At 34.9% G+C, this 16,143-nt stretch overlaps 1 protein-coding gene across 1 annotated transcript; it reads right to left on the bottom strand.

The window, feature by feature from the left end:
- Window positions 1-1,200: 1,200 nt before the first annotated feature.
- LOC116027757 (polyadenylate-binding protein-interacting protein 11-like) lies at window positions 1,201-5,451 on the bottom strand. Its single transcript, XM_031269501.1, has 11 exons — window positions 4,940-5,451; window positions 4,289-4,796; window positions 4,006-4,113; window positions 3,870-3,914; window positions 3,701-3,773; window positions 3,508-3,620; window positions 3,301-3,360; window positions 3,181-3,228; window positions 3,024-3,092; window positions 1,731-1,792; window positions 1,201-1,645 (listed from the first exon to the last, which is right to left on the bottom strand). The coding sequence occupies exons 2-11, from the start codon at window positions 4,709-4,711 to the stop codon at window positions 1,564-1,566; spliced, it is 1,083 nt and encodes a 360-aa protein (XP_031125361.1). The 5' UTR covers window positions 4,712-4,796; window positions 4,940-5,451; the 3' UTR covers window positions 1,201-1,563.
- Between the last annotated feature and the right edge of the window lie 10,692 nt (window positions 5,452-16,143).

Genomic DNA, 16,143 nt, shown 5'->3' with positions numbered 1-16,143 from the left:
CCCCCCCCCCCCCTCCCCCCCCCCTCTCTTAGTTGAAGCAAGTCCTATAACTTTAAAAAAACAAAAAACAAAAAACAAAAACAAATTCTAAAAAGCAAGAGTTTTCTTGCTCAGTTTGAAAACGGGTTCCAAGCCTTGACTAGCCATAGTATACTTCCAAGTATTCTATTAGAAGGTCGTGAAGCCTCCAGCCCACAATGGGGCCTTTCAATTAGATAGTATTCTACATTACCAAATAGAGGTAGCACATTCATGGAGTCCGTCGAAGATTCGAAAATCTATGAAAGGACATCTACGCCGAGGGGGGGGGGGGGATTTAAGGGGCGTAAGATCCTTCTTTGCGGCCTTCCTTCCCTTCCCCAAAATTCCTTCAAGGAATTTAGTAAGGGGCAAATTAGGGGAAGCCGCTCTTCCCTAACCCAAAACTCCTTCAAGGAATTTAGTAAGGGGCAGATTAGGGGAAGCCGCTCTTTTCCCTGTTTCCACTGTTGAAGGAAAAAAAAAAAAAAAAAAAAGGGTCGCCCTAGTATTGATAAAAAGTAGACAGGTCTAGCAGCATCTGGTGCTACCCAACCTACCACGCGGACTAAATTCATGAGATTGACAACATTAGAATACTTTACTTTAAAGAAACTTTCTAGCAAAAAAACTAGTTTAATACAATCCTTTCTCTGATAGAGATCTCCAAAGACATTCATGAGATCATCCATCATGCTATCCCTGAGAAAGCCTGGTAAGTTTATTCCCTCCCGTTCTACACGGAGTGTATTCCGAACAGATTCTATCAAATACCTGTTCTAACTCAGGTGGAGCGCTTTGCGCATCCGACTTAGTTGAAGAAAGAGTGGAAACATGAGTTTGCTTTTCCAGGTATGGGGCTAACAAAATTCAAATATTTGGTGTGTTACCCAATTTTATTGTTTTAAGGCTATGGGGCTAACAAAATTCAAATATTTGTGGCTTCACCGACAATGCCTCTTTGTCATAATATAGGACAACTAATTTTGCTTGGAGTCTAATAAAACACCTTTTAATTAGGTCACCCTTACTTCACAAATCACAATTAGTAGTAAAGGATAAAGTATTAATTAATTATATGAGCTCATTCCTGCATCTCTAGGCCTAGGACAATAGGACATTATCAAGATTCAAGAATCCTAGTATTGTGATATATATATTTAACTTGAAGACTAGAATAAATTTGGTACTAACATCACCACTGACATTAATTGACATGGGGATCAAAATCAACCTCAAAACAACAATTAATGTCTGAAGCATCATCATCATCATCTACCATCAACATCACAATCTGAAATAAAAACACCATTGATATAGGAGGATCAAATGTACGAGTGGAAACGAAACAAAGCAAAATCATCATCATCGTGCTGTTCCACAGCCTCGAATTTTAAGTTCCCATCCAGCTCTACCCACGTGTTAGAATAAACAAAACACAAACTACTAAGGACCACAAGTGGAAGACACGATGAAGCAGCATATATAGGACGACGTAAGAGGGACAAAGAAAACATCTTTACACGAGGTGCGTTTCAGAGTAAATCAATCTGCACTGGCAATGTTGATCCCGTGCATTTGAGGGCGAGGGGAGCGTGGGCGGACAGGAGTCTTTGACGGGCTTACCCTGATTGTGCAAGGTGGTTTCAGTATAAGTCGAAACAATTTATGGATGTAATTATATTTTTTTTTTGAGTGACAAACAAGCTAACCTGATAGGTAGTGAACCCAAAACCACACCACTACAGCTGAGAGCAGCAATTGCACTTTCAGCCTGCACAAATGCAGCAGATATAAGGTTATATAGGCCGGAAAAGAGAAAATCCAAGAAAATGATGAAACAAATATTCACGACCCTGAAAAATAAATTCAATTCTTAATCAGGATTACAGAACCTACTCATTATGTCAAAGCAATTTCAGAACAAGAATTTTAGAACGTTATGTCGTATTTTCCATGCACAGAAACCTGTAACCTTAGTCCCCAATCGTTTTTCATTTACTCTCGGGGGATGATTGAAGCAGTATGCCACCCAAGTATTTTAGGTAGAATCTCGTTCTAGTTGAGATGCAAATTAGATACCCAAGCATTAAGAAACTGAACCAATCTCAAGGGGTAGAGATTAAAAATTCTAGGTGTTACAAGCTAAGCAGGTTAGAAACCAAAAAGATAAAATCAGCTCGTCTAGTTCCATTTGACCTAGAGATAGGTATAAAAAGAATGTAACCATATAGATATAATTAACCACCCATCAAAGAAATTACTACAAGCTGAAACCAGCATGATATTCCCTGAAACTAAACACCTTCACAAGTGTTACAAGCATACTTCGAGATCTAGTGTACTCTGTACCATATTACACTCTCAAGTCTAACCCTACATTTATTAAAGCCAATATTTATATTTCAAACAAAATATGTTGGTTTTTGTCTTTTTGACAAAATAGATTATCAAAAACCAATAAGGGGTTCCAGGCCTAACCCAGTGCATGCCAAGCCTCATTTCATAAGTAGTTTACCTTAAGCCACATTTAATTGAGGATGTGTTCTGCACAGCAGAAGGGTTTAAATTTAATTCAAAAGATCACCCCAAGGTTAGCACTTGTAACATAGGATCACAGTGTTTGTGGAAATTGATGATGTGTTTTGAACCAAAGAAATCGATACACTGGTCTCCAATCCAGAAATTGTGCAAATTTCCCTACTCCTACCAGGTTTGACATTCTATAGCTACTCATTCTTATGTTGGAAGTATGTGGAGCCAGACTTTCTCAATGAAACATGATTCCACATTTACGCTACAATGCTACATCCTACTTTTCTCGGTCAAAGTTCTCATGAAAGCTATTCACCTTACCCCCATAAAAAAAGATTTGAGATTAAATTAAATCTGTATATATTGTTATGGTGGTGGGGTGGGGTGGAGAAAGACGAGCAGGGGGGATTATTCACCCTATAGAAAAATAGAACCACCAGGAAGCAAAAGAAAAGGAGAAAATTAACTACCATTGCAAATTCAACAAAGGCAATACGAGTCGAATGGTGATAGTCTCCAAGCAGCCTCAGACGATAAACCTAAAGCAGCAGGGGTTTTATGAGTTTTAGTCATCAAAAGGGGAAATATTTGAGAAAGACATGTGGATTAGTGGAACAAATCACTAACCTCTCCACAAATTGTTTCAAAAAAGAGCTTGACATCTGCTTGAGATACCTGTACCAAACAAAGCATGAAATTTGTATGGTCTTAAATTCATGAAGTAAAACCTGTACCAAACATAAGTACCTTCTTGTCAATATTTGTGCAATAAACCGTTCTTGCACACATCTCCCTTTCATCCTCAGTCTGATGTCCAAAGGAGAAAAAAAGTTAAAAATCCAACGAATAAAAATAATTAAAAGACAGCAATCAATCATATGATAAAGACATAAGAAATTGATGAAACAATTCAACAACAGTGCCACATGGCGCAAGACAGGCAGTTAAACTCACCCTGGGCAAAAATGTGGGGTTAACCGGAGCAATTGCAGTTTTGGAAGGCAGCACCCTCAGAGGGTAATATCCAAGCACAGTCCCTGAAAGACTCAAAGCGGCGTGTGCACCCTCTGCAAAACCATAAACCTCAAGATCACATAGGACATGTATACAATTTAACAATCAGAGCAAGCATAGATAGCAAAATTACCCTCATCAGTGAACTCTATAAAAGCAAAGCGAAGGATGGACTTGGGATCTCCACATACACGGCAGTCAACAACCTTCACAGGAAATGAGCGGGGCATAAGCTCATAACAATGTTATAAACTAGCATGCAAACTTCATAGACATCCAACTTGAGCACCAAGAAAGTCTACCTGGCCACAGCTAAGAAACAAGGCTGCAAGCTGCTCCTCAGTAATCTAGCCCCCAAAACAAGCAATCCATTACAAGAATAAGCAAACAAGAAAAGAACAAAAAACAAAAATCATCATTTGAAGTCCAATTTTCTACCTGATGATCAATGTCAGATACATAAACAGTCCTCCTGATAACCTCTTCTCTCTGGGCCAGACTTGTCCTGGCATTCATCCTTCTCTTTCCCTGGTTATAGCTCCTCTTCTGCCAAAGAAACCACAACTATCAAGTCAAGCTTTCACAAACAACTGGCTTCTTTCCATTTCTTTCCATTATCCATATCCCCAACTTATATAAATAAACAAAATACAGAGTAATAACTCAAGGAAAAATCAAGGAATAGAGAGAGAAAGTTGAGTAGAAAAACATATATATATACCCTTCGCCCCGGATTGGTATTGTTAGGAAAGAGGCCACCATTCTTAGCCAGAGAAAGAGGAACAAATTCTTCTGCCATGGGGTTCAATTTGGAGAACATCTCCTCCAGCTCCCTCATTTCACTGTTGAAAGCCTCCTCTCCACCATCATCATCCTCCTCATCATCATTAGCCTCCACTTCTCCATTTTTCATGGATTGATGATCATCCAACGGCTGCGGCACCTGAGAACTGAATTGGTGGTTGTTGCTGCTAAGGTGCGACTGAAAAGAATGGACCTTCATGTATAGACCATCCGAGTCAACCACCAGATTGTTGTTGTTGTTGCCGTCGTTCTTGGGCTGATCCTGGTGATGATTCTGATCTCCGCCGGCGCCGGCGCCGTTGACAACCGCTCCTTGAGAACCATTATCCACAACTGCCATGATCGCCGCCTAAACCCTAGCTTACCCAAGCTCTATATCCAAACCCCTTCCCCTTTAGATCGATGAATTCGATAAACCAACAACCCTACAAGCAAATTTAAAAAATGGGGACAAAATTAAAATTAAAAAAGAAAAGAAAAAAGTCAATCTTTCTTTCCAACAATACAGCGTGTCCGAAATGAGAAGAATACTGAGAGTATATACAAGAGCAGAATACTGAATACCCACCGCTTGAAATGGAATTTTTGTTTAAAGATTCTCCATTACCAGACAAGAAGATAACCTCGGGGAGATTGATAACGGAGAACACGAAAATGTTATGGGAGCCCAACCCAAAGTCAAGAACAAGAAGCAAGTAGAGACAAAATAGTAATGAAACAGAGACAAATTTTTGCCTCTTTGTGTTTCTTATTTCCCCTTTTCGGTGATTAAGATTGAGATAGACTGAAGTATATAAAGAAAGAAAGAAAGAGATTGCTTTCTTTGCTTAGGTAAAAAATAAAAAATGAAAAACAAAACTTTGTCGCCGCCGGAGAGGGGAAAAAGATAAAAATGAAAATCAAGAATTTCAACTGACAGTAAACTGAAAAATGGTGGACGAAGAAGAAGAGTTGTGGGGGCGGGGTGGGGGGATTTAGCGTGCGGAATTACGAAAATGGTGCTGGGATTTTGGTAGTTCGTTGAAAACGATAAGGGTACGGAGGTGGCAGCTGCCCTTTTAGCGTACCGGCTGGAGAAACCTCGCTGTGTTTTTGCGGCTGCGTGCTCGCTCTTCTTGACAGCTGTTGTGTTTTGCCCAACAAATTCACAACCCCATTTTCGGCATTCAACAAAATACCCAAAAAATAAATTAATTAATGCAAATGGATAAATAAGGTAGCCACACTACCTGCAAATTTTACTGTAGACCATGCTCAAGGGAATCATGAAATAGGTATCATCCTAATTACACTTTAATTTTATTTGTTGATATTATTTTGTGTTTCAGTTTCATTATCAAAGTATCGTTTTAATTATGTTACAGTTTCATTTGACAATATATATTATTGTATAAACTCTATTTTTTTTTCACACGCACTAGTTTAATTATAGCAGCACTAAAGTATCATTTTAATTTATGAATATGTTATAGTTTCATACGCACTAGTTTAATTATAACAGCACTAAAGTATCATTTTAATTATGAATATGTTATAGTTTCATATATGTTATTTAATGAACTACTTTTCTCAACCTATTGAAGCACAAGAGTCAGCATTGCCCCCACTTCCCGTATAAAGGGAAGGGTTTGATGCCACTGGACTACAAGGTCCATGACCGCTAATTTCATTATAATAGTAATAAAGTATCATTATAATTTTATTATAATTTCATTTAATGGCCATGGTCCACAGACTGGTGTGTAGACCATGGCCCACTGTATAACAACTCCATACTACCATAGTATATATTTATGAATAAAACTTTCAAAATTTATTGCTAAAATCACAAAACAATGATATTTTGATTACTTTCTATGATTAGTTGATTACTTTATTCATTCAATGAGAAACATTTTTATGGTATTACTTGACAGTTTATCCTCAAAAAAATATGTACTATTAATTTACACAGATAAATACTAAATATAAATAGATATGACAATAATTATAAGTGCAGCAACAGTTACAAGTTTTTACAAAAAAAAAAAAGATCGTATTGTTTGTATTTATATTGTTTAGGGTTTTTCCTAATTTGACAAAGCTGAATATGGAAGGAAATTAAAATTTCAATATGGGTGGAGGAAGTACCCAAAGAGGAAAGAGTGATAGAGTTAGTGTAATTGTTTAAAAAAAGAAAAAAGAAAAAAAAAGGTGCAATGTACAATAGATAAAATCTAGTATTGCGAGAAATAAGTAAAATATGTGTATAAAAAAATTAGAAAGTTGTATTATTATTCTTCAGAAAGGCAATCAATGCGCATATCATTTGGCTAACTTGGGACAAACCGAAGAGTGGGGAACGATGATCTTGAACCAAACGCCTAAAGGCATCAAAACTTTATTAGAGAAAGACACGAGAGGAATAGTTACGAGAAGAATCTACTAACCTTGGGACCTTGAGTCCCTCAGGCATGTCCAAAAAAAATAAAAATTGTATACCTATCCAAACGTTATATCTACTATATGCTCAATATCATGTGATCTAGGTCTCAATTGTTGAATTTAAATTAAAATGTTACAATTATATTTACTATTTATGGGATCAAGGCTAACCTTTTTTATTTTTAATAATTTTTAAAATTCAACTTTTGTATGTTTTTATTTTACAATTATAATAATAATATAATAATAACAAATATACAATAGTACAATACTTTATATATTTATTCAAAGGCACGCATGGTAACTATTTTATTTAATTTACAAAAATGTTCAAAATTGTTATTTGACGGTACGTTCTAGATAAAGCATGCATTGAGACCTTATTAATAATATATATAATCAAAATACAATACATTATATATAAATTACACAATAAAAATTGTTCATCTTTTAATAAACGTATAAATGAGACGAAAAAGAGGGAATATATGGTTCTTTTTTTTGGTGAGCGGGAGGGGCCCGTAGACCCCGAGGGATTAGCGCCGCCTGCTGGAGGCAACGCCCGAAGAGTCACACCGAAGAAGTTCTATGAGTCCTTCCGGAGGGTGATCCAACACAGTCGTACCCAGAACGAACTTTGCCCCATATTGGCTAAGTAATCGGCACACGTAATATATGGTTCTAAATGTACCCAAACATCATCGACCATGTTGAGTTGACAGAACTATTTATACCATAAATAAGAAATAAGAAATTAGTGGGCAGCAGATCATGACCTCCCAATTCATATATTGGCAGTAGCCTTTCAACTCAAATCAAGTCAAATCCATAAGCCTATCTTATATTCTTATATATATACATATATCTATTCAAAATCACGCATGGTAGCTATTTTATTTTTTATTATTATTATTTTTAATACAATACATTATATATAAATTACACAATAAAAAAATATTCTTTTCGTAATAAAATTATTTTTGGCCATCTTGAAGGGCATCAAACTAGCATGGGAAAATGGTTGATGGATCTTAGTGTTGCATACTTACTTCCTAGTAGCTTAATCACGAAGTTCTTTTGTTATTTCATTGTAATATTTTTCTTAAAACAAATTGGTAAAAAGTATGTGGACTTAACCAGTTAACCATTTAACCATTATTTCTCCATGATAAGTCACAACACCACATCTCAAATCGAGTATGGGCTAAACTCGGCCGATGCCCAACAACCCTCTCCCAACACCTGTCACACTTTTTTTTTTATCACAAAGCCTAGTTACATAGCATGTTTAACAACATTCCTCCATAGTAAGCGATAGCGCTACATCTCAAATCGAGCATGGGCTAAACTCGGCCGACACCCAACAAGGTTATAGGAAGATTATTGTGGAGAGTGATGTTAAGAAGGTGGTAGATTGCCTGAATAATCAGGACAAAAATGATGCACTTCGAGACTCTACTGCTAATATCTTGAGTGAATGCCAACAGTGGAATCTGAAAGCTTGACAAGTTCGTATTGTCCATGTCTTCAGGGAACATAATCGAGTGGCTAACCCTTTGATTAAACGGTACAGGCCTTAGAACATGTTTGTGGGATGAAGGGATCAACCAACCGGTGAATGAGGTACTCCGGCCAATGTTGGATGAGGAGATACTTGGGAGTTGGGATCTCTCAGGCTCGTACTCTTCATAAAGTTGACTAATTGGGATTTCCCTCCCTCCTCTTGATGAAAAAAATAAATAAATGATTTTTGTTAATAAAATTCAATGTAAATATTGCGTAGTAAATTATAGAGCGAAGTGTCACAAATAATACTATATGCTCTTGCATTATACTTAATTGGGTATTCACTGTTAGTTTATTTATAATAATAATAGTAATAATAATGAGGTGGATTATTCTTTGTGTATGGTTACGGAAGAACATGTAAGACGTTCGTGTGGAGAACGTTATCATCAAAGATAAGGAGCCGCGGTGATATTATATTGTTCTAAATGTTGCGTCCAGTGGAATAGCATCTTTGTTGTTGCCGGGAGGCAGAACGGCGCATTCCAGATTTGCTATACCACTTTCTTTGAACGAAAATTCCACGTGCAATATATCGCAAGATAATAACCTTGCTGAGCTTATAATAAGGAGCAAATTGATAATATGGGATGAAGCACCGATGACGCAGAAATACTGTTTTAAGGCTTTGGACAAAACCATGAGGGACATATTGAGGTTCGCCATACCGGGTAGTGCTGAAAAGACTTTTGGTGGAAAGACAGTAGTTTTGGGCGGCGATTTTAGACAGATCCTACCTGTTATTGCGAAAGCAACAAGACCAGAAGTTGTCGGAGCAACTATTAATTCTTCATACATGTGGACAAATTGCAAGGTATTAAGGCTTACCAAGAACTTGAGACTACGGACATTAGCTTCAGAGGAAGATAGACATACAGTTGATTGGTTTTCAAAATGGATTGCAAACATCGGAGATGGGATTGCAGGGGTTGTAAACAATGGTTCATCTGATATCGATATTCCGGCAAGGTTTTTGTTGAAGTGTGGACACGATCCCATAGTAACTATAGTTGAGAGCACATTCCCAAGCTCGAGATGTGGCATGCTTGATGAGTCGCAGCTAGAAGGCCGAGCAATCCTCTCGCCGACTTTAGATGTCGTTGATCAAATTAATCAATACATGTGCTACATGAATACTGCAGAAGGACGAACATATTTAATTATGACTCTTTGTGTAAGGCAGAATCAGGCGGTGAAAATCTATCAGAAGTGCACACTCCTGAATTCTTAAATAGTTTGAGATTGTCGGGTCTTCCTAATCATTCATTGACATTAAAGGTCGGTGCACCTGTTATGTTATTGCGGAACATAGACCACTCTCTTGGTCTTTGTAACGGAACGCGGCTCATTATCACAAGATTGGCAGATCACATTGTCGAAGCAAGAATAGTTAATGGGACATATGAAGGGACCAAAGTTCTTATCCCCCGAATGTCTCTTAGTCCTTCTGATACGAGATTGCCCTTCAAGTTCCAGCGTAAACAATTCCCGTTGATACTTGCATATGCCATGACTATAAACAAAAGCCAATGCCAAACACTAACTCACGTTGGGTTATTACTAAAAAAAAACCGATCTTTAGTCACGATCAATTGTATGTGGCTTTCTCCCGAGTCAGTCATCCTAATGGCCTGAAGGTGTTAGCGGTAGACGAGAATGGACAAGATTGTGTTGCGACTTCCAATGTCGTCTACAAAGAGGTTTTCAATAATGTGTAAATATAATCAATGATATTATGTTTTTTTTTTCAAAATGATAAAGTTGTTATATATCTAGACAAAAAATATATCATCTATACAAATGAATTAGGATAGCAATTCATTACTATAACTAAGTTGCCAAAGGGCCAATTTCTAAAAATTCTTAACAACGATATATAAAATCTCTAAAGTTACAACACCGCATGCCTACATCTACACATTAGCTATTAATTTGAGCAATTATTTACTCGAATTCAAGCAATGGTAACATCAACAAACATAAATGACCTAACTCATATATTCACTTGCACTATATAATATTTGATGTTATAATTTAAATAATTGTATATCCATTCAAATATTTTTAATATATTATAACAAACTCATTCCGTGCATCGCACGCGTGTAAATACTAGTAATAATAATAATAATAATAATGAGTAACTCCCCACCAAAATAATAATAATAATAATAATGAGTAACCCAATGGGGTAGCTTAAGTGGCAAGTGAGCTCTCTTTGTGAGGAGGAATTTCGGGAGAACTCTGGACCGGACCCCGGACCGTTAGACGGACGGAGAGAAAGACCCTGTAAATTTACCAAAAATAATAATAATAAGTGAGTCATGGTTTTTTTTTTTAAAAAAAAAAAAGTGAGTCATGGTTTATTGGTTTTTATTCTTTTCATCTTTTAATAATAAATTTTAAATATTTGACGTATTTTTACTCTAAAATACATTTTATCATTTTTCAAGTTTTGAAATTCAATCCTTTTGAAGAAGTGCTTTGGGTAACTAATTAGTGTTGAGATGTATGTCTAAAAAACAATTAAACAAATTAAACATATATTTTATTGAATTGATAAAACTAATAAACAGTCCCCATCTGCGGGAGTTATCGGCTTGTTTTGTCAAAAGTACTTTTTAAATAAAAAATAATAACCTTTCCAAATAAAAAAATAAAAAATAATAACTAGAGAAAAGTTAACTTTAATTTTTTAATTATATTGTCATTTTCAATTGTTTACTTAAAATTATACTAAATTGTCACATTTTGAGTTTTATTGTCACTTTCCCGAGTTATTTTTTTTTAAGTTCTATACTCTTCCATCATCACACCACCACTAATTATTGTTGTTGTTTTTTTGTTACTATTATTATTATTTTATTAAAAAAAATATGTTCATTTTTAATAAAATGAACCAAACAAAAAAAGTACAATTTCTTGACTTTTAGCCAAACAAAAAATATATATAATTTTATTACTTTCAGTCAAACAAAAAATAATTACAGTATCAGAGTGGCCAAAGCAAATTACAGTATCATATTCAAATCCATTTGAATCTTTAAATATTTAAAATACATATATCCCGTATTTAGATTAATGTTCCACCACTATAAATATTGGCATTTCTTTTGAAGATGAAGGGAGGAGAAAAGAGACTATTTTGAAGGCTAAATACCAAAACTTCCCATACAAGTTTTTAAGCAAACCAATAAAGAAGTTTAAAACAAATGAAAGGTCACGTGTTCAAACTTTAGTGGCATTGACTCTTTGTACTTTAATCATTTTTGTTTTATTTTTTTCTTCCCTTCTCACTTTTTTCTTTCCTAATCACACTTACAAAACCTCTCAAAAACCGTAAAATAACCCAATTGATAAGGATCCTCTTATCAATGGAGTTTTTTTCAAGGTTTTTGAGGAGTTTTTGTAAGTGTGATTAGGAAAGAGAAAATGGAGGAGAAAAAAAACAAATCATAAAAAAAAAAAAAAGATTGTTAGCCTGCGACTAACGCGCGTGCACGTGAAAGCGCCTAACGCGGGCTGGCGTGACATTGGCTTTGAAATTCAAAGTATACCGTTACTGTTCCAAAAAATTGGTCCTTGCAGGCTGATTCCATTTCTTTCTCTCCCATTTCTCTCCCTTCCACCTCAGTAGACACTATTTCAAAAATCATGTAATATCTACAGATTGAAATGCTCTTATTAAGTTATTTTGATTTTGCTTCAATATAGATAGCCATCCTCCTCTGTAATACTCAATAAAGCTTTGCACTCTTCTTCCTCACATTCTTCTCTCAAATGCTTCGTTTTCTCTGTTAATTTGACATGAATTGAAGTTAAAGAGATTCTGAAACCTTACCAAGTATGCCTCTAATATTGTACACGGAAATCACATGTTTTTTGAAATGATGAAATTACTCCCATTTTTAAGGCATTGAAATCGAAAACGAAATTTAGTACAGCACCCAGTGTAATTAAAGGTTGCTTGGTTTCTGTTTGACTTCTCTTACGTAGGAAACTAGGAAATTGCCTTCCCCATTTCCCATGTTTTTTGCAAGTACTTGTCTACTTGATGATTTTCTGGAAGGTATTGATGGCTGCGAGTCTGAGATTCGTATGTGAAGAATTTCACTTGGTAGATTTAAAAGCTATATATTTACCCAAAGAATTTATGGTCAAGTGACATATCAATGACTACGAACATATTCTATATTGTACCAGGAAAATCATACTAGCTAGATATCTTTACTATTATAATTTGTTATTAGTTATTTTTTAAGGTGTTATCAGATATATAGATTCTTTATTAATGCTGGGTGAAGTCAACTAATTCACATATAATTTATGAAATATTTTTTTTTTAATCTGAGGGTGGTAGTTGTAGTGGTGGAAAATATTTTTATAAATTAAATTACTTCTCCTTTCATTAAAAAAAAACATAAATTACTTCTATGAAAATTATTATTTTGTCTTTTTAAATTCACTTTTTAAAAATTATATCTTAATTCTTAACATGAGAATAAACTTCTTTTATATTTATTAGTTACTCGTAAATTAACCGACCATCATATTATGCGCATGACAGGTAGAGCATGTTAGAGGGGCGGGGCTAGTACATGAATTATTATTTCGAGAACAACTCATGCAACAATTACAATGAAGTTATCAAGTGTACTTGTGTAGAAAAAATGTCATATATTTGGTTGATACAAAAATGTCATGTGTATAAAAATATTTACAAAATAGTAACATTTGTCGACAACATATTTTGCCCCTATTAATAGCTCATTAATACTTAAAATCTGGATCCAAAAATTCAAACAGTAGTATAACGCCCGAAGCGTGCTAACTGTTTTAAAGAAAGAGCAATTAAGGCATACAAATCAAAACTCGCTAAAGAAAATATACATCAGAAAGTGTTACAATGTAAAGCGAGTTAAACCCAATTCAATATTGGTCATGGCATTATATTCCGCTATTTAAAACTAGCCGAAAATAAATCAGATATGTAGCCAATAGACACAATTATCACATATTCTATATGGATAAAGTCGATTACTAATATCCTTGAATAAGTAAGTTACTAAACTATGATTTTTTATACAAGCCAATAAATTGACTAAAAATGATTTTTCTCCCCAAGAAGAAAAGATGAAAATATATTCTTATATGCCTAGAAATGGTATATGTGATTGTGAAACTCAAATGTATTTTCCTAGAAGAATACTTATAAATCCCTATTGAAAAATCTAAATCAGTAGATTAAAAGTCATCATCTCAAAGAAAATAAAAAGAGGATACTTCAGGACCCGAAGTCCACTACTTCAAAACATAATTTTGTATATCTTTTGGGATCTAACAGGGTGTTTGGTTGGGAGGAAGGAATTAGGAGGGAAAAGAATTGTAATTCGGTGGAATTGCAATTCAATGAATAAAGTAGGAATTGAAATTACAGTGTTTGGTATGCATAAATAAGAGTACAGGAAATTGAAAGGTAAGAAACGACAAAATGACTAAAATGCCCGTATGTTGTGGTAAATGTTGTAGTAATAGTAGTAATAGTAATAGTAATAATAATAATAATAATAAAATAATAATAATAATAATAAGTATAATAATAATAATAATTCATTCAAATAATAATAATAATATTTCTTTCAAAATAATAATAATAATAATAATAATAATAATAATAATAATTCTTTCAAATTTAATTAAAAAAAAAAAAGACAAAGGGTATGAGAGGAGGGGCAAAATTGTCTTTACACCAACAAATTGCCCCTCCTCTCCACCGAATTGCAATTCATGGGACCCCCCCATGAATTGCAATTCAACATTTGGAGGGAATTGCAATTCCCTCCAACCAAACAGTGTAGTTTGGGAATTGCAATTCCCCCCAAACTACATCCAACCAAACAGACCATAAAATACCCCAATTACATTTGAAATAAGTGTAATTCTCCCAAAATCCTTATAAAACTATGTCTTGGATTGACATTTAGTTTATATTGTGAACCAAATTAAAGGCCTTAAAGTACTTTAAAGCCTAAATGGTAATACTTATTCTAACAAGTATTATTGGTTCCATTAATTCAAATGTGTTTTGTCATAGCAACTGATAAAATGAGAAAGGATAATAGCATATTGTCATTTTGTACCAATTCAATGAAGTCATCATATTTGGTACACATCAAGACGTATATAGTCTTTCTTATAAAAAATTACTCCATAAGAGTAATAAAATATATGTTTAAAGATTTGCTCCGTTGACAAATTTTTGTATTCACTGAAATCCCTACCTACAAAATAATTAAGATTGATATGTGTAAGTTAAATTCAGGGGGAGCAACAAAACATAAGTAATTTCATCAGTCCATATGTGATCGAATTCTAAAGACAATCCTGAAGATTGTGCAATATCTCCTCTCTTCAAACTTATTGAAACTTCAAAGACATAATGGGAGAGATGAGAAGTAAATTTATTTGAGTAAATCCTGAATATTGGGTCTTAAAAGGACCAACATTTGTACTTCTTACAACATATGAATATATACATACTATGTACTCTTTTTTTTTTTTTGGAAAATACAAAAGGGAGGGGGGGACCCCAGGCTGATAGAAAAGAACCAACACAGCCTACTCCGTCTCCAGCAAGAGACGTTCACTCACAACTCTCATTTGATCATTACAAACAAGAGTATCACAACCAGGGGGTGGGGAAACAAAGATAATGCAAGGTTCCCTCCTGTTCGCAGCAAGCGTAGCCAAAAAGTCAGCAACAAAGTTCTGTTCACGGAAGATATGAACAACTGCGGTGCACCCACTTCTACGAATTAATTCTCTGCAACGGGATTTCAGGGCTCCCCGCTGATAATTACTTTCGTTGGCATCGTTAAGGGCCTTTACCGTCTCTTTGCAATCTGTCTGAATCTCCATGTTGAAGATTCTTTAAGACTCCGTCCACCGCAGGGCCAACTCCAACGCTCTCAATTCAGTTTCCAGAGGGTTACTAGCTTGGAAAGAGAAAATACTATGTACTCTTTTACTCACTAGATTTTTCACATTGGATTTTTCTAGTGTGGTTTTTAACGAAGCATGGGTATGGCATAGTAACATTAATAAGAGGAAGACATTACAAATAAATAAATAGTTTAACCCTGAAATCCTGAAGATTATGCCCTAAAGGCTTATGGTTATACTCTTTTTCTTAACTAAGTTTTTTCCACATGGTTTTCTTATGTTAAGGTTTTTAATGAGGCAACCAATACTATATATGAGTTTATAAATATCATGTACTCTTATCTTCAACTAGGTTATTCCCACGTGGTTTTCCTAGTGAAGTTTTTAACGAGGCATGCATATTAATTAAACGATCCATATACTCTTTTCATGTCTAGGTTTTTCCTACAGGGTTTTCCTAGCAAATTTTTAACGAAGCAATATCGTGATCAAATAATGTCAAAGGGAGAGTGTTATAAATATTTCATTATGGTCATTATGGACATTATTGTAACATTTTATATTGTAACAGCTAGCATTTACTTCCCTTTATGGCATTTATTTTGTTCCTTTTTTTTTTTGAATACTACCAACTCTATTACAATGTAGTATTTGTTCCTTGTATATATATTAGGGATGTCAATCGGGCCAACCCTATCGGTTTCGGGCTAGCCCTGTCGGGTTGTCGGGCTTATCGGATTCGGGTTGTCGGTTAATTATTATTTTAATCTCGGATTCGGGTTAGCCCTAACCCTAACCTTCGGGTTGTCGAGCTTATCGGGCGGGTTAGACTATTTGAAC

The sequence above is a fragment of the Ipomoea triloba genome, chromosome 8 (assembly GCF_003576645.1).
Source record: "Ipomoea triloba cultivar NCNSP0323 chromosome 8, ASM357664v1".
In the NCBI taxonomy this organism is placed as follows: domain Eukaryota; kingdom Viridiplantae; phylum Streptophyta; class Magnoliopsida; order Solanales; family Convolvulaceae; genus Ipomoea; species Ipomoea triloba.
The sequence above is the reverse complement of the archived record's forward strand: the minus strand, read 5'-3'. Positions and strand labels throughout refer to the sequence as shown.